General features: G+C 39.9%; 1 protein-coding gene across 8 annotated transcripts in view; it reads right to left on the bottom strand.

Moving 5' to 3' along the window:
• The window catches only part of PDE4D (phosphodiesterase 4D), a 697,708-nt gene that overhangs the window by 290,467 nt on the left and 388,174 nt on the right, over window positions 1-19,067 (bottom strand). The window contains exon 1 of one of the 8 annotated variants that reach the window (XM_087927254.1): window positions 12,205-14,130. The exons of the other annotated variants lie outside the window; for them this stretch is intronic. Coding sequence (XP_087783380.1) covers window positions 12,205-12,332 — 128 coding nt within the window. The 5' untranslated portion in view covers window positions 12,333-14,130. Of the gene's footprint in view, window positions 1-12,204; window positions 14,131-19,067 lie in introns of those variants that run through there. 8 annotated transcript variants of the gene reach the window in all.

Below are 19,067 nucleotides of genomic sequence, written 5' to 3'. Positions count from 1 at the left end.
TGTATTATTTAGAATTGGTATAGAGGAAGCTTTTAGAAGATAATTTAATATATTTCCATATGCAAGGAAGGAAAAAAGAAGAAGTTTCAGTTCTATTTTCATCTTTCTACTTTATGACCCATTACCATTTGAAGTATAATAGAATGGATGAGTCAGGACAGGTCTTTTCAATCATGCAAGGCTCTGCAATTCTTTTTCAAAGAAATGCATTTGACTCTTTGAAGATTACTTTTTAATGGCAAAAGATATTTATCTCAGATATCTTTGAGGCCTCCTGAGCTACTTTATTCTATGCTAGTGAATTTTTATGTTTTGATTTTTTTTATTATAACTACATATGTTGTTTTATAATATTTGGGTATTTACAAAAATATTCCTATGTACTATACTTACTGTATGTCCAGATACCATCTGTACACAAACAAATGGTTACTGCAAATTCCTTGAGAAAAATGACTACTGTGGAGTAGTTTCTCAGTTTCATAGGTTTAATCATGGGAGATCACTCTTTCTTTGTTTTTCTGCCCTAGCAGCCTTCAGTGAAACTGAAAACCATGCAGTGCTAAGCAACACAATGCTGGGGAACTTGTCATAAAAATGTTGCTTAATTACATTTTCCAGAAGCTTGTTGCCCTTCCTTCCTTCCTTCCTTCTTCCTTCCTTCCTTCCTTCCTTCCTTCCTTATTTTCTATCATTTATCCATCAATGATCTATCACAGGGATCTCCAACATTGGCAACTCTAAAAGACTTGTGGACTTCAACTCCCAGAATTCCCCATGCAGACTGGGGAATTCTGGGAGTTGAACTCTACAACGTTTAAAGCTGTCAAAGTTGGAGAGATCCCTGATCTATCATCTATCTACTGTATCAAACTTGGATACTGCCCATTTCTCCCATAGAGTGACATTCTGAGAAGGGTATTTTCTTCAAATAATTGTGAAGATCCACTTGTCAATGAAGGCATTTAATTGTCAATTAACTGTAATTTAGTGTTTTGGGGGAACTGAGGGCCCCAATGAAATACTGCATACAAAGTAAGCCACAAAAGACAAACAAAAACCATTAATCAGAAATTAATATAGAAAAGTCCTAGATAAAGAGAGAGGTATTCAAATGGCAAGTAACAATGTAGGTGCCTTGCAAATTTTTGCAACAAGAGCATTCTAGAATTCAAATACTATGCCGAGGTGTGTCTTATGTGTAGCCACAAACCACTTAGAGGCCAAAAGTTTACATAGAGTAGTTATAGTAATCTAAGCAAAGTTCACTATGTGAATAGGATAGGATAGGATAGGAGAGGAGAGGAGAGGAGAGGAGAGAAGAGAAGAGCTTTATTGGTCAAGTGTGATTGGACACACAAGGAATTTGTCTTGGCGTAAATACTCAGTATACATAAAGAAAAGGTACATTCGTTAAGAATCAAGAATCATAACGTACAACACTTATTGATAGTCATAGGGTACAATCAACAATCAAATCGTACTAGGAAACAGTCAAGTGGGAGGGGATGGATGATAAGGAGTGGTGAGAAGATTAACAGTAATAGTAGTGTACACTTTGTAAATAGTTGAACAGTGTTGAGGGAATTATTTGTTTAGCAGAGTGATGGCTTTCGGGAAAAAACTGTTTTTGTGTCTAGTTGTTCTGGTGTGCAGTGCTCTATAGCGTCGTTTTGAGGGAAGGAGTTGAAACAGTTGATGTCCAGAATGTGAGGGGCCTGTAAATATTTTCACAGCCCTCTTTTTTAGTTGTGTAGTATACAGGTCCTCAATTGAAGGCAGGTGGGTAGTAATTGTTTTTTCTGCAGTCTTAATTATCCTCTGAACAACATCTAGATTATTCTGACCATGTAAGGCACAGGTGTCAAACTGGCAGCCTGTGGGACAGATGCGTCACACACAAGCCATGCCCATCCAGGCTCAAGTTTGACATCTGTGATGCAAGGGATAAGATTATATTTTTCAGGGATTTAACAGAAAAATATAGGAATCACAAAACAATTCCCGTGGACATTGCTGTTGAAAATTGGCAGCATGGTGGAGATAACTCCAATTTGGAAGTCCTGGACCTCATGTTGTAGGGACCTCAGGTGGACAACATGAGGTCCAGGACTTCCAAATTGAAGTTAAAACAATTAAAGTGCTGTGTGTTCATATCCAAAACTTAGTCCTATTAAATTCCATGAGAGTTAATGGGTAAGTTACACTGAAGTCTATTTCAACTCTTAGTGACATTCATATAGTTTGTAAAAAAAAATACAGAAGTATTTCTATATGATCTTCTGTTGATATATTTTCCAACTTACTAGACTGTTGTGATTGGAAGGATCGGTCCTGTTGGGAGTTTTGACTCTGATGACTGTTAGATCGTGGATTGACGTCAGAACCAGGAAACGTTAATCTGAAGGGCAAGCCAGTTAATTAGCACGTTGCCTTAATGGGTATAAAAGGACACAGCTGAGCTGGTGCATTTCGCCAGAAACAAAATGACTATTTTGAATGAGGACGTTACAGCAAAGAGCTCTCTGTTTGTTTGAATTTCGAAGGGGAGTCCTAACAGTTTCTGCCAGTCGTTATCTTGTTATTTCCTTCAGTTTGATTTGATTGTGAAACGGCTGCTTTATGTTTGTTCGTTTGAATTTCCAAGAGGAGACATAACATTATTGTTTCTGGCCCAAACAAACCATCTTTAAAGCAAGATGGATTCAAATCAACTGCAGTGTTTGGTAGAGCAGCAACAACAACAAATTAATCAGCTACTGCAAAGCAATGTGACGCTTCAGAATCAGGTAACACAATTGCTGAATTATGTTTCCAGCTTACCAAGCCCTGCTGCTGTTCCCCCTGCCCCTCCTGTGAGGAAAAAAGCCCAGTATCCATGCCGGAGAAATTTTCAGGACAAATGGACATGTTTCCGGCATTTCTGGGGCAGTGTCAATTATTTATGTCCTTGAGGCCTGAAAACTTTCCAAATGATCGGGCTAAGACAGGATTTATTCTTAGTCTCTTATCTGGGCAGGCTGCTAATTGGGCTACTCCCTTGTTAGTTCAAGATAGCCCGTTGTTGAATAATTTCCAGGGTTTTCTGCAACAAATGAGGGTTATGTTTGAAAACCCAATTAAAAGTCAAACTGTGGACAGACGTTTACGGGACATTAATCAGGGGAAACGTTCCCTGCAGGAATACGTTGCAGAATTTCGTTTGCTGTGTTTGGACTCTAACTGGAATGAACCGGCTCATATGGCTGCATTCCAGGAAGGCTTGTCTGATGCCATCAAAGATGAGCTGGTCCATGCAGAGCGGGCTTTAACTCTGGATGCATTAGTAATTCAGTGCTTACGGATTGAAGCCCGTTTACAACAGCGCGGAAGCAGACGGCCCGTTGTGGAACCACCTTCTCTTTTTTGTTCACAAGCTACAGTTAAGACGGAGGAGCCGATGGAGTTGGGAGCACTCCGCCCTCGCTTAACGGCGCGAGAACGTTCGAGAAGGTTTCAGGAAGGCTTGTGCCTTTATTGCGGGGGTCTGGGACATTTTGTTAATTCCTGCAAACGGAGAGGGACCCGCAGACCCGTACCTGAAACCACTCTTGGCTCGTCAGGAAAACAGGGTAGACCTGACCTCAAGGAAACCCTAGGTCAGAGACATTTCACATCCCCACCTCAAATTGCTGAAGTAAATCCTGGCCCTCCTCGGCATTTACTTTTGGACACTCGAATTTTTCTACAGTCACAGAAGGAGGGAATTCCCGCTGTTGCGTTGGTGGACTCAGGGGCTACAACCAGCTTTATGGACCGAGCTTTTGCTACACACTATGGGATCCCATTGGTTGCTGTACATACACCCATTAAGGTGGAAACTGTGGATGGGCGTGAGCTCAAGTCTGGGCCCATTCGTTTTGCCACCCAGCCAGTGCGTATGATCATTGGGGATCATGAGGAGGCGATAAGTTTTTACATCACCTCGAACCTTCATCTCCCTTTGGTGCTCGGAATGTCCTGGTTGCGTTTGCACAATCCGTTGGTGACTTGGTCGCAGAACAGTATTTCTTTTCCAAGTCTCCAATGTGTAGACCACCTGAGACAATTGGAACGAGCGACGCCTCCATTGGCTGTGGGAGACAGAGTGGGGTTGTCAACGAAACATCGTCAAGTTAATCATCAGACTCGGGGGAAGGGCCCTGCAGTGGGGGATAGTGTTGTGATTGGAAGGATCGGTCCTGTTGGGAGTTTTGACTCTGATGACTGTTAGATCGTGGATTGACGTCAGAACCAGGAAACGTTAACCTGAAGGGCAAGCCAGTTAATTAGCATGTTGCCTTAATGGGTATAAAAGGACACAGCTGAGCTGGTGCATTTCGCCAGAAACAAAATGACTATTTTGAATGAGGACGTTACAGCAAAGAGCTCTCTGTTTGTTTGAATTTCGAAGGGGAGTCCTAACAGTTTCTGCCAGTCGTTATCTTGTTATTTCCTTCAGTTTGATTTGATTGTGAAACGGCTGCTTTATGTTTGTTCGTTTGAATTTCCAAGAGGAGACATAACACTAGACTACCTTAAATACCTTGTATTTCCTTGCAGTCTCCAAACAAAATATGAATGAGGGTTAACACAACTTAACTTTTTGAGATCAGATATTGCTTATTGGTGCTGCTATTCACCTGAGTTAAGGGTAGGAGTATTACCCCAGGTAAATGGTATATAGTCTTAGTTTGCAATCTCCTAGTCTCAATTTTAAGGTAGGGTGCTGCAGCTTCAATAATATCAAGGCATGTCTTTTTTTGTCCAAATCTAACCCCATCCTTTTTCTTAATTTATACGTACATGTAAAGCTGTGGCAAAAGTGACCATTTCCTAGGAAATTTGTAATATTTTTATATTATATTTTATGTTCAGTTTTATTCCCCAGTTGCAAATATTATAAATAGGTATTTGCACACATATCTTCCACTGCCTTTAGCAAAAAGTGTGACTTATACGTACAAGGTAGCAATAAATAAAAGCTCCTGGAAAGAAATTGTGCTATACTTTTGGGATCAGCAAACAGGAATGATGTTTATCCAGCAGTTGACTCATAAGATTAAGTTGTTGAATTGTTGGTGATTTAGACACATATTTGTTTTCTGAATAAAATAAAGAATCACTGCATTATTTTTGTTTTGTTTTCCTTTCTTGCAGTTGTTGAATCCTAAACCTTTTGACCTTTGGCTAATGTTAAAAAGATAAGATATCTGGATAAAAATGAACCCCAAAAATTATCTTCACACCCCTGCTATTAATATGGATTTCACTACATGCAGAAAAGGTCTAAATATATTGGAGCAGTGACCTTCGTAAACACTGCTTGAAGCATATTAAGATTTCTGTTCAGCTTTGGGATTATATCTCCTATTTACCAATTCTCAACTGAAAAATCTGCATGAAAATATTTAAAACTAATTTTTATTTGATCTTACTGAATCATGGTGAGCATGGTTTATGATGGCCTAGGTCAGAATTCAATAAGCTGTTGGTTACTTTTATCTCCTACAGACTTATTTTGGGGGATCCAAATAGCCTAAGGACCGTTGGGGTTGAGAGGAAGGGGAAAATGATGTCATACTGATGACATTGTTCAATTGTGACATTGTTCAATTAACATAAACAACATACAATCATCATAAGCATTACGATATTATGATACAGCTGATAATAAGGATCTGGATGGGGAAGATTCAGCTTAAACTCAATCCTGGGAAGACAGAGTGGCTTGGGGATCCTCTTAGATTCATGGCTCCTGCTCAAGAAGCAGGTGGTAGCCACTGCTGGAATTGGAGGTTTGCAGATTCATCTAATGCACCAATTGTACCCTTTCCTGGACCCAGAGACCTTGCTCACAGTCACCCATGTCTGCCTTGCTTGCCTCCCATTAGGGTTACTGCAATGCACTCTACATAAGACTGTCCTTGAAGAGCACCAAAAATCTTCAACTAGCCCATAATACAGCAGCACACACAATAATGGAGGCCCCTAGGTTTGGGCATCTAACATCTTTGTTTTACTCTCTATACTGGCTTCCAGTTTCGCTCTGGGTGCAATCCGAGATGCTGTACATCACCTTTAAAACCCTATATGGCATAGGGGTAGGTTATCTTCATGACTCCCCTTTTCTTAAGAACATGTACCTATCCTAACAAATCATATAGGATAGGCACACTCTATATATTGCCATTTGATGACAGCTAGAAAGCATGCCCAATCTAAAATTTATTGTAATATGGCAGCCCCTGCCCTATGGAACACTCTACCCCCTGAAGTTTGATAGGCTTCTATCCTTCTACTTCTATAAAGCTTTGAAGAACTGGCATTTTCCCCAAGTGTTGCAATAAGGGACTATATTATTTGGTGCCAAGTTATTGTTATTTTTTTAACATTTTTAAGGTGCTTAGTTTTATACTTTTATTATGGTTTTATGCTGTATTTATTTTTTTATTGAGAGTTGCCCCAAGCTGATTATAAGATAGGCCCCAAGCTGATTATAAGATAGGCAACTATGTAAATGTGTTAAATAAATATGTCCATACATACATACATAGATGCATACATACATGTTGTGGCTCTGAGGTTTGAGCCTGCATTGTTAGAGGATGAAGACTCAGACAATGGGGAAGAGGAGGATTTGGAAATGCCTTCCTCCCCAGGACCTTCCTCTTCGGCAATGCCTTCCTCCCTGATTGTGCCTCAGGTGTCGGCAGATAACCGAGAGGGAAGACCTGAGGCTAATCAGGAAAAGGAGGAGGGCATATCAGAGTCTCTGACTGAGAATCAAGCAGAGGAATGCTGGCTTGATGCGAGGCAGCGTCGCAGGCAAAAGTGTGAGCTGCAATGCAGGAGGAAGGGACGAATCAGAGACTGAGCTGAGGGACTGACACACCCCACAAGGAATAAAAGTGGGTGTGTTCGCTCTGAGAGTTTTGTACGGGACAACGTGTGACTTATTCAGAGGAGCTCCGGAGTATTCTGTGTTGTGACAGCTTGTGTGATTTATATTCCTGCTTTCTTGTCGGACTTGGCAGACAGCGTGTGTGAGACTGCCAAGAACTTTATCGACTCAAGGAATTAACTCTATAATTACTGGATTTGCTTGCTTGTTTGTATTCAGTTGGAATTTGGACTTCTCACCTCCTTTGTAAAGGTGAGACATAACACATACATACATACATAATGTGCACAATCACATAATAACACATTTGGTATCAAGTAAATAAATGAATTTGCCTCACTATGTTATTTTTGGACTGCAAAAATCACAAACAAACCAAACCACACCAAAAATATCACTTGAAGCCAAAATTGCCCAACAGAGCTTGTCATATTTTGGTCATGTCATATGAGATGACTCACTCGAAAAGTCAATCATGCTGGGAGTGATCAGGAGAAAAAGAAGAAGGGGCTATGCTAGCACCCATTGGCTGGACACCATAAAGGAGGACACTAGGATGACCATGGCTTATCTGAAGGAGGCGGTGCAAGATGAGGGGCATGGAGAGTGCTGATCCAAAGAGTGACCGAGGGTCAGGCACTACTGAATGGCTGTTGATGGCATCTCTCTATCAATCACTAACATAACAGGCAGATACGTCTCAAATCAGAATGTTTAGCCAGCATTAAACAAATAGACATAGTCACAAGTTCTTTACAATTATATGTGACATACATACAATTTTAATTTGTGCAACAGGAATAATGGAATAATGGATGGAAACTGATCAAGAAGAGATTCAACCTAGAAATACAGAGAAATTTTCTGACAGTGAGAACAATCAACCAATGGAACAGCCTGCCTTCAGAAGTTGTAGGAGCTTCCTCACTGGAGGCTTTCAAAAAGAAGTTGGACTTCGATTTGTCAGAAATGATGTAGGGTTTCCTGCTTGGGTGGGGGTTGGACTAGATGACCTACAAGATCCCTTTCAACTCTTCTTAATCTGTTTATCCTCAAATCCTTATTCTGACTGTTCTTCAGTCCTTATTTGATCTCTTCATTCCATCCTGAGTTTTGCTCTGATGCTTGAAATACTACCACACAAAACCTGATGCAAATTGCAATAATGTTCTTTCAGCCAATCCACTTTCAATGTTAGCATCTTCATATAAAGTACACATATGAAAGGGGTTTCATTCAACATACAATTGCAACATACAATTACAATTTACTCATGGAATAATATTTTTCAGAATACATGTAAAATATACTTCTATATAATTTACTTATTTATAATAGATATTAGAACCACATGAATATTCAGTCCTGAGGTTTGAATTGATTTGAAAGTAGTTCAGTCAAATTTCTGAACTGAGTTTCCATTGTGAAACAATTATTCTATCCAAACTGAGCTTGCTTCCCACAGGATAATAGCTGCCACACACAGGTATGTTACACAATTATTACTGATTTATTAAAATCAATGTTTTAATCCTGCTTTTACACCAAAAAGAATGTTCAAAGCCAACATTAAACAAAAACGTGCACTCAACCTTGGCATAATCCACCTGAAACTTTTACACATCTTTTAGAAATAAAGCAGTACCTTCTTACAATCTAATCTATAAAACTTAAATTGAGTATTCCAAAGCAGATATGGTGACCAAAGGCACAGGAAATTGGAATGATCATCATCATAGTTACAGAAGAACAGGATTTCAGCCTGTTGTTTGGGATGAGAAATTCCTTCTTCTACAGTATGTTCAGAATCACACAGGAGATCATCATGTGTACAGGTGGCAGCTCAGCTTTCTAGTAAAATCTATTAGATTACAGGCAAGATTATAAGCAGAAACTAATTGCTCTTCAAATTAATTTGCTAAATTATTAAGATTCTGTAATGGCTGTGTTCACATCACATATTTACCAAAGTTATGGGTAACTTGGACACAGTTTACAAAATCAGCAATTTTGTCAGATTGCACAACAGAGTGAACCATAAAACAATCATACAGATTGCCTCTGCGCAAGCTCTAGGCCAAAATGTGGCTGATTAATTTGTGATTTACTTCTTGAAGTTTTCAGTTAACTAGATAAAAGACCTACCAGTATATGAAAATGACAGTAAATATACATACATCCAAAAAGAAATTTGTCAATTGCAAGGCAAGAGTGACACAACATTTGTTTCAACATCTCTGCAGAAGGAAACTCTCCAATACATCTATTCAACAAGACAGTTGTTTTGACAATCATTATATTTCTCTTCTAGTTGTTCTTTGAAACCTGCTGTATTTTATCTTATTGTCTGTAACAGTTCTCTCGGGTTTCACAGCAGATTTTATTCTTTTAACACAATGCTTAACTGCATCAAGGCTGGACAAAGTAGTCTTTTCCTATTCTCATTCTTGGGCACTATATCTTTTTTTTTTTTGCTAATTATATGGTCTGTCTCCTATTCTGACTCATTGCTGACTCACATTCAATTTGATTACTGTCCGCTATGTTTTATTTTTCTGTCTCTCTCCATTAGTTTAAATATTAATCCTATTTTATATTCTTGTTTATTTTCTTTCACAATGAGTGTCATAAGTAGTGTTTAATAGTACTGGATTTTAAGTGGTGTAGACTACACAGTCACGTCATCACAAGCACCTGAGGAACTTGAAGCAAGCAATGTGTTCCCCTTCCCAAGTGAAAATATTATGCAACGAGCATCTTTTCCAGCTTATGCAGAACTATATCAAGAGTAAATATTTGAAAGCCTGTGGGCAAGATTTCCCACTTATTGTCTATAGTTGCAAACGTTCCTCAATCAATTTCATCTTTACAGAACAGGGCTGTACTAATATATCTATATTATAGATATATAATATCTATAATACCAAATGAAACTCTCAAATATCTTCTCAACGATATACCCATGTATTGCTTTAATGGTATCTCTCTTCTCTGAAAGCTGGGAACAACTGGCTATATTCAATACATCAGCATATTCTAAAGCAAGCAACATTTTGTGCAGAGGTTGCTCACAGTACCAAAGACTTTAGATGCTGCTTTCAAGGAAAAGGGGGATGCTAATACTGCACATATGCTGTGCAACCCAAGAGCCACAGCAGACTTTCCACTACATATAGGATAACCCCAAAGCAGGCAGGAATAGATCTGGGCTTTAATGGATGAAATGGCACTCATGATATTCCACAACTAGAGAGAGAGAGAGAGAGAGAGAAACACAGATGCACATATTTCACTTTGGCAAGGAGTCGGGGGATCATATTTCCCCAACGTCAATTTATGTCCTTGCTCTAAAAGGAGACCAGCAAACAATCATTGGTTCCCAGTATCTACATCTAACCAGGTGCATTCTGAGATCTCATATTGCTGCCAATTTTCAGGATTGATGTCACATATTCCTATTCCACTCTGGGTTTAAGAAGATCTTTGGGATCTAAATATAATCTTGATTAACTTATCTGGTTAGATCTAAAGAGCTAATTCACAGAACTACCTTGGAATCTTGTTTCTTAGTTAATATAAGGTATGAATGCTTCTCTCTTGCATAATGCTTGCTTTAGAATTGAAATATTAATTTGTCTCTGCACCTTGTTCTGTCCCAGTAATCTTCTTTTCGCCTCTCTTTTCAACAGCCTACACTGGAGATATGGAACTAGTATTTCCTCTAGAATCCTTTTTCTGAAGCAGCTGCTTCTTGTTGTTTCATGGTAAGATAATCCATGATTACTTAATTCCTTTTGGGTATGCCGATGGTTTGTGCCAAGCTAATATATTTACCCAAATATCTCTAGACTGCTTTATGATCAGCCTATAAGAGAATTGGTTTAGGATACAGGTGGTCATTTTCATAATGTGCAACGTCTGCAAGATAATTTTTCTCATGTAAAGCAACTTGTTTAAAATTTCATCACTTTCATTTATCTCTCCCCACCTACTTCTCATAACCAATATAGTGAAGAGGGAAAGAATGGGAAGAATAAATAAAAAAATTAAGTTTATAATATGATTGGCAATATGACTTGGCTATTGAGCATATAATCTTCCTTTAAATGAAAAAAAAAATGAAATTTCAAATGAAAAATATATGGATAAAGAAGAAATTGCATAGAGATGAGTAGATGTGTCACTGACCGGAAAAGGAAAAGTTGAGTTCCTACAATTTTGAGATTTTTATGCTTCCCCTGAATGGTTATAATGTCTGGCTTTGGAACAAAATACTTAATACAAGAAATGTGAATTAGTAAAGTCAAAATACCTTATTAACTGGGTCATTTGAAGAATATAAACATGCAATTTATTTTTCTTTTCTTTTATTGTTTTAGAAATTATTATAGGAAAGCAACACAGAGCCCTTTCTTTGCCAAGTTTCAAATATATACATGAAATCTTGGTATGATACTTAAAGAAAAACAAAATGTTGCTTTTGTTGTTCTTTATGAAGAATATGCAAAAAGTCCCTAGAGAAAGGTCCTAGCATGTATTCTATGGTGTATAAACATAAATTGACAATTCTCTATAGCATGCTATTTAGTACTGTAATGGTACAAGCAAATCATTTCATTATATAAGAATTATACAGGAAAATAGTAAAAAAAAAAACATAAAATTTCTAAGCCACGAATGCTTCTTTTCTTAATTATTCTTACAGAGCAGATTTTTTTTTTTAAATAAAAGTATGCAACTTGTCCAAAGTGCTCATTCTTAATCTTTCAGTGATATTACATATTTTTAAAAAAGAGGCCGTGTACAGGATTTCTTAAGGAAAAGCATCATTCATATTCTGGTGCATTTTCCAGCAAAAAGGGGGTGGGGCAAGGAGAGGGGGGGAAGGGAGGAAAAGGCACACATCCAGTTGCTTATGAGCTCAGCAGCCCTTTCAGTGTAACACCTCCATAAGAGACTCAAATGGCACAACCTGAAAAGTTATATGCATGTACAGATAATACGTACCAAATTCAGGCAGAATGACATCATATGTTTATATAAAACTTGATTTATATTGCATGCATTTTAGTTCTATCTGGCTTACCATTCCAAACTGATCCATCCCTATCCAAGGTGCTAAATAATGCAGTGCCATATTGTTTAGTTAATAAACCAGGGACTTCCTCCCATGTTTGAGCCAGATCTGACTGAGGATTATGGGAGTCATAGTCAAGACCTTGTTTAGTGGGACCTAGATGGGAAAAGATGGCTCTTTGCTGAAGCATGCAGCAATTACTCACCATATCCATGAATGCCTCCTGAATGGGAAATTGTTTACATGCATCACATTCATAGTTCTGTCAGCATCAGTCTTTATCAATCCAAAACTTTTATCTCTTGTGGTATTCATAGGTACACTCCGCAGCATCAGCTAGTGTAATGAACTATTGCAATTGTTTTCAATATATATGCTTATATATATATACACATATATATCATATTCCTTGTGTTTCAGGAACTCCAGCATAGAGAACAGAATTTTCCTAAAATTTTCTAGCACCTGCAGACCAAATCTAGAGTCAGAAGCTAAGCAGTGTTGGGCCTGGTTGGCACATGGATGAGAGACCTTCTGTACGCAAGATTGGGAAGTCCAAATATATATATATATAAATATATCCTGGAAAAATGCAGTTGCAAATGACTTCTATATTGTGCCCTAGAAAACCACAGGGATCTGTCGGGGTAGTCACTGGGAGTTGAACTTGAAGAATTTATTTTTTTCTAACTCTAGGTCCATCCATTAATGCCATTTGCTTATGTAAGGAAAGAAATATCATCAAAGAAAGAGAGCTTTATGTAGCTGATCCTGAAAAAGGCAGTAATTCCCCTTGATAAATCCCAAGTATAAATTAAAGGGTCTTCATATGCAGCATTTTAGACAGTAGGAACATGTGAGTCAAAAGTGAGTTTCTTGCCATCTGTGTTAGATCAGTTTTTAAGAGGAAAAGCAAAACTTCATACTGTTTTGCCATGCTGTCCTTTAGAAACAGATATTGCTTTTTCTTCTTTCTTAAATACATATTCAGCATTCCTTATTTCTTTTGGCAAGAAAGAAGGGACAAAACATGAAGAATAACCGCACACAAAACAAACTTTTCATCTAGAAATAAAGCCCCTTGACTTGCTTCAGAGGAGAGGGTCCTAGGCAGCGCTATTTTCTTGCTCCTGCTCCTTGAGAAGAGAAGAGGATGTCGACACACCATCGTGAACCAAAGGGGCTCCCAGGATGCTATTTAACGCCATTACAAAACCGCCCTTTCCACTGTAAGGAAGATGACAATTCCATGACACTAAGCGTGAACAGGGGGTCTCACCAAAATCACAGGACTTACTTCTGAGAAAAGACACCTAGAATCCTGCTGTTAAAATATAGATTTCTTTGCTGCAGTGTCCAGCTTTAAGGGTTGTGGCTTTTAAGTCAATACTATGTTCTGTAGAACTAAAACAAAAAACAACCATGTGCCCTGCCCAAAGACTACAATTGAAAGTCCTGCATCCTTCTAAACATTCTTCCCTGTAAACTCTCTTTTTCCTTTAATAGGTTCCTTCAAGGAATTGGGTCCGAGGTGTTGTTTACTGTTACTCCGGAATGTCTGGTAACATCCTTGGATAGAGAGACGTGATACTGGCGGGGGGAGGGAAAAAAACCCCCAAACCCACCCGACCCAAAGTCCGCTCTGCAGGTGGAAGAACGTGCATTCCTTCCTTCCGCTTGGAAATACGATTTGCCACACTGACCTTCGAAAACCATTTATCTTCCTTTCTTCCCGGGAGCCTGGGACACTTGCAGGGTAGCCTCGGCCACTATCATTGTGCAGCAAAATTAGCCCCCGGGCCGCAGTGAGGATGTGCTAGCGTCAAGGGGGCCCCTCTAGGTGGGTTCTCCATCCTGCCACGGCTTGTCCTCCGCTGCTTCTCCGGCAGGCACCTACCCAGGAAGGGAAGCGGCTGTTCGACAGAAAGGAAGGAAGGGGAGCAGGAGAAAGAAAAAAAAAACAACGGAGGGAGCCCGAGGCTCTCCGATTTCAAAGAAATCAAATCCCGCTTTGGGAATCTCCTTTCCCTCTGAAAGAGACAGAGGGCTTCTAAAGCCGCCTCCGGTAAGATCAGTGCAAATGCATCTATCACTCGAGGGGGAGGAGGAAGCCTCGCAAGGAGAAAAAAAATGACAGACTCTCCTCAGTTTGAAAAAAAAAAGAGAGAGAGAGAGAGGGAGAGAGAGAGAGAGAAAAGAACCGTCACGTCTGTTCAACTTTCCTATAGATTGTTAATGCCCGGCGGGGAGAGAAGCCGGAGGAAAAACCTCCCGGTTGGAATCAGGATCCAAACCAATTGTGAACCCTCCGGGCAGGAAATCCTGTACCTGAAAAGAGAGTTTCACAAGAAACAGCGATGTCATATATATATATATAGGGGCTTGGTGAAGGAGCGCTCCCAAGCCGGACGATCGCCCACTCCGAGCACGGTGCCTTATTACTTCTCGGCACTTCCTGTTTCCTTTAAGGACGGCCCTGGCGGCCGCTGCCTTCTACAAACCCTCCGCTGAGCCCCAACCCTGTTGTTGTCATTCTGGAACAAGGAGACACAAGGCGCCCAGACTAATGGGATCCTATTGGGGATTGAAGCCGCCTTTTTTGTTAGAAGCTCCAAAAGGGAAACGCCGCTGCTTTTTGGCATGCAGACCGGGGCGTGGGAGCGGGCTGCGAAATCCACCTGCTTTACATTTCTCCACCCACCCACCTTCCGTCTCTCTCTCTCTCTCTCTCTCTTCTTTTTTTTTTTTGTCTCTCTTTCAACACACAGACAGCCGTTGAGAGACCAGGATGCCGTAAAGGAAAAGGGGTGTGGCAACCCGGTTATTGCCTGTAAATCCCGCGGGTCGAAGTTTTCCCTCTCTTTCCTGCGTGCCACATCAAATCTATCACGGAGAAAACGGCACGTCCCGTTGGGCCACTTCGAACGGCTTTAAAATGTAAGAAAGGCCCCCGCCCCCCCCGCCGCCTTATTCGGGCACATTGTGACACGCCAGCTACTGTACTTCAGCGCTGGCAAAGCCTCCCTTCAGCGGAGACTCCCAAGTTCCCAGGAAGAAAAACACAAATGGGAATAAAGACAAAACCGAAAAAGCCCGTGGCGCTCCAGGCTGCCGTTTGCCTCTTTTCCTTTCCATTCACTGCCCGCATTACCTCTCAGTGCTATTTGGTAAAGGCTATGACTCATCTTGCTGTAGAGGATCTTGCACGTTATGCATGCGACAAAGCCTCATTCTCTTCTCCAAATGCTGAGAAATCATTTGTGTGCTAAACTCTGGACAAGAAGTTTGACTCCCCCACACCCCATGTCCGTGTCTGTGTCCATGTAATAACATATGTGCAACATATATAATGTACAATGAGGCCAAACCTGGGGGGTCAGTAATAATGCTAATAATCATGGTTTCTGAAATCGGTCACAACCTTCTGGAGGTGAATACCGCAGACTGATCCATAAAATGGCTTTAAACACAGTGCCTGGGGTTATACAATGGGATAACCCAGCACAAAACAAATTATGGTTCAGCACAAGATATAAATCAAATGACACCCCTGGCTTTTCCACCCTGTCTTCTCCTTCTGGCCAAACACTTCTTTCCCTTTCAGTTTAGAAAATATGCTATATTTTCTATGCCATGGGAACGCTATATGCTTTGTTTTACTACAACTCCCATCTTGCCCAGCCAGCATAGCCATTGCACTCGCCAAGAGTGTAGGCCTCCACTTGTTACCGCTAGCAGCCAATACAGTATGGTATATGGAGACCCAGCAAGCGGCATTTCACATGTTCAGCTAAAAGTAATTTGAAATTGACATCCACATCTTATTACAGCTCTTACCACATATGAGAACAAATAGATAAGTTAGATGAGTGAGATAAAGGATCTTTCTATACGTGCAGCTGATTATGGAGCAAACCATAGAAATAGTTGTTTGTTTATTTGTTAAACATCTATGCTGCCATCTCACTAATACTGTGACTCTGGGCGGGTTACAATCAACAGTTATAAAGTGCTAAAAACAATTGAAATTAGAAAAATTGGGTAGAAAAGTTAAAAATCAAGTTGATGAGGTAGTCATCTTCTCTGCCACATCAGCCATCCCCAGCAAAGTAGGCTCCTATTGGGGCTCCAGGCCAAGCAGCAGAGCCAAATTTTTAGACTCTTCCACCATAGAAGGCAGGAATATGGGGTGGATCTCACCTTGAATGGGAAAATATTCCAGATGATGGAGGGCAGAGGTGGTATTCAGCAGGTTCTGACCAGTTCTGAAGAACCGATAGCGGAAATTTTGAGTAGTTCGGAGAACCGGCAAATACCCCTTCTGACTGGCCCCACCCCTATCTATTCTCTGCCTCCCAAGTCCCAGCTGATGGGCTGAGTCTTGTTTGGTGGCCCTGCACAGGAGAAGAGAGCTGGGAAGCAAATTAGTGGGGTGGGGGAGAAACTGGGATTTTGCAGTTACCTTCCCCCTGGAATGGGGTGAGAATGGAGATTTTACAGTATCCTTCCCCTGCCACCCCACTAAGCCATGCCTCCTAAGTCACACCATGCCCACCAAGCCACGCCCACAGAACTGGTAGTAAAAAAAAAATTGAATCCCACCACTGGTGGGGGGGGCTTCTTCTGGACCCCACCAGCTGAAATTCTTTGTCCCATGGGATCCAAAGTAGATCCTTTCTGCTAGAACAAATGGAGCCGGTTAAACCCATCAGGGTGAGATGCTTCTTCAGATATAATGTTCTCAGTGTTCCCATGGCCTTGTCTTCATTCCATACCACTAGTGAGACACACTAATTGTAGCGATGTTAAAGCAGCATTTTCCTACTTAGTCCAATATATTTCAAAGACAGCCTCATGATGTATCCAATTGATTAGGCTTTGCAGAGAGAAGCCTGGGGACAGGAGTGAAATAAATAGAGGCAGGAAAGAAAAAGGGAATGGATACAGTAAATTTCATGCCAGTAGTAACTTTCTACAAGCACAGTAATGGGGAAAAGCCCATTTAGAGAAGTCATTCATTATCAGTTGGCAAGCTTAAAATGTGCCCTTTAAAGTTTATCAAGTGATATCCCTTTATGCAACCAAAATAACAAAAGGAGCATGGCACCTTAACAGCTAACACTTTTATTGTGCTATCTTCCTTCAAGGACAACAGTCCATTTTATCAGATATATTTACACCCATACAAGTTTGTGATTTGAGGTTGGTAAAATGAGGACCCAGATTGTTGGGGACAATATGCCGACTCTGAAAACTGCTTAGAGATTGCTGTAAAGCACTGTGAAGCAATATATGTCTAAGTGCTATTGCTGTTTGGTGAATTTGATAGTGTTTAGTGTGGTACTCTTAGTTGTTTTCATAGAAATTAAGTGGGCACTGATGAGATGGCAGCACTTGTCTACTAAAGTACTTGCCTATTGCTCCCCCAGATGGGATTACATTGTCAAGGCCAAATCACAATAAAGAGAAAAAGCTCAGGCCAATTTATACAGAATTCAAAACAGTCCCACACATGAACCTATTTTATATTAGGTCAGATTGTCAATCTAACTCAGAACTATTATGCATGATTTACTTCCAGTCTTTGCTAATCTGGTAGACTCCAGCTATATTGGACTATAATTCTCAGAATCCCAAATTGTGATTTGTAATCCAATACTTCTTGAGGCCATCAGCAATTGGGGAAGAGTAGTCTGACCACTGACCAGAAGTAATGAATCTCAAAGCAATTAGCAATGTAATGATATATAAATCAATAAGCAACTACACCTTGATGTACATCAATAATATATTTTAATATGATAATTTGTGCTATGATATTAATTTGAATGGAAACAAGCTCTTACGCTTTTTATTATAAATCAGGGAACTCTTGATTCTGAATAGATTATAACAGAATACAAAGGTTTCTTAAATAAACAAATCTACCAACTCAGTTGCACAGTTCTGATGCTAATTTATCATCTCCATGTGAACTGAGCTCATTGGCATGGCACACATTTGAATGACAAATAATCCAAGCAAGATAAAACTCCTGCTTGGGCTTATGACCACATAAATACCATATGTGTAAAGATAACTGAGCAAGAGACATGGCTTACTTACTTATATATAGAAATATTTAGAAGAATAAACTTCAGGGGATAAAAGGACAAGGTGTATTTATTTAATTTGTAAAATTCTGCAATCTTTCGTTGATGTACAGAAACATCAAAGGAAAACAGCTATGGTACAGTAAGGACCAATATAATGCAACTACTAATACTAACAAGCTCCTTGGCTCATTACACATTCCTGTGGCTTTTTCTCTATTAACTTAAGAAATCCCCCAAAGAAGAAAGTTCTTTGCTTGCTGCAGAAGGTTAGAAATATTAAGGCTAATAAAACTGGTCTCAACCCCTGATTTCATGACAGTGAGAAACTCCGGGCAAATGTTCTCAAGATGTTGTTACTGACTGGGCTGATTCAAATGGAAGGAGAAAAACTATGTTTTGAATAATTTGTAGATTTCAGGTGGTCTTTAAAGATGACCCCATAAAGAGTGAATTGCAGAAATCTAGCCTGGTGGAAAGTAATGGACTGTAACTGTATAACTGCATAACAAGAGAAAGAGATGCAATCAAGAGCTATCAGACAATAGAAAGCTGAGTCTCAAGCAGAACGATGTCTCAGACATGATCCTCTCTAGTTCCTATGAAGATAAAGAAATGGAAGGAAGAATTGCATTCAGACTTTCAGTATTCTGCTACTGTAACCTTATAATAAACGTAAAATTAGCATTCATAACTCTTGTTTCCTAATCTGGTCTAGGTTGAAGATCTGGGATGGGTGATGTAAGTAATCACAATGTTTCCCTGTTTCCAAAGCAATTAGGGCTCTAGCTGAAATTGGAGAACAATCCTTTAGGCCACAGCTTCATCACCCATCCAGCAATGGCAGTGAGTTCAAGTTACAGACCTCTGGAATAATGCTAACATTCTCAAGATTACACCAGGAGCAGCTGAGAACGTCACTGAATTAATAGCTGCTCCATTCGGCTTGGATGGCTGGATGTTTTTTCCCACCCCA

Source organism: Pseudonaja textilis, chromosome 2, assembly GCF_049901715.1.
Source record: "Pseudonaja textilis isolate UNSWEBS1 chromosome 2, rPseTex1.2, whole genome shotgun sequence".
In the NCBI taxonomy this organism is placed as follows: Eukaryota; Metazoa; Chordata; class Lepidosauria; order Squamata; family Elapidae; genus Pseudonaja; species Pseudonaja textilis.
The sequence above is the reverse complement of the archived record's forward strand: the minus strand, read 5'-3'. Positions and strand labels throughout refer to the sequence as shown.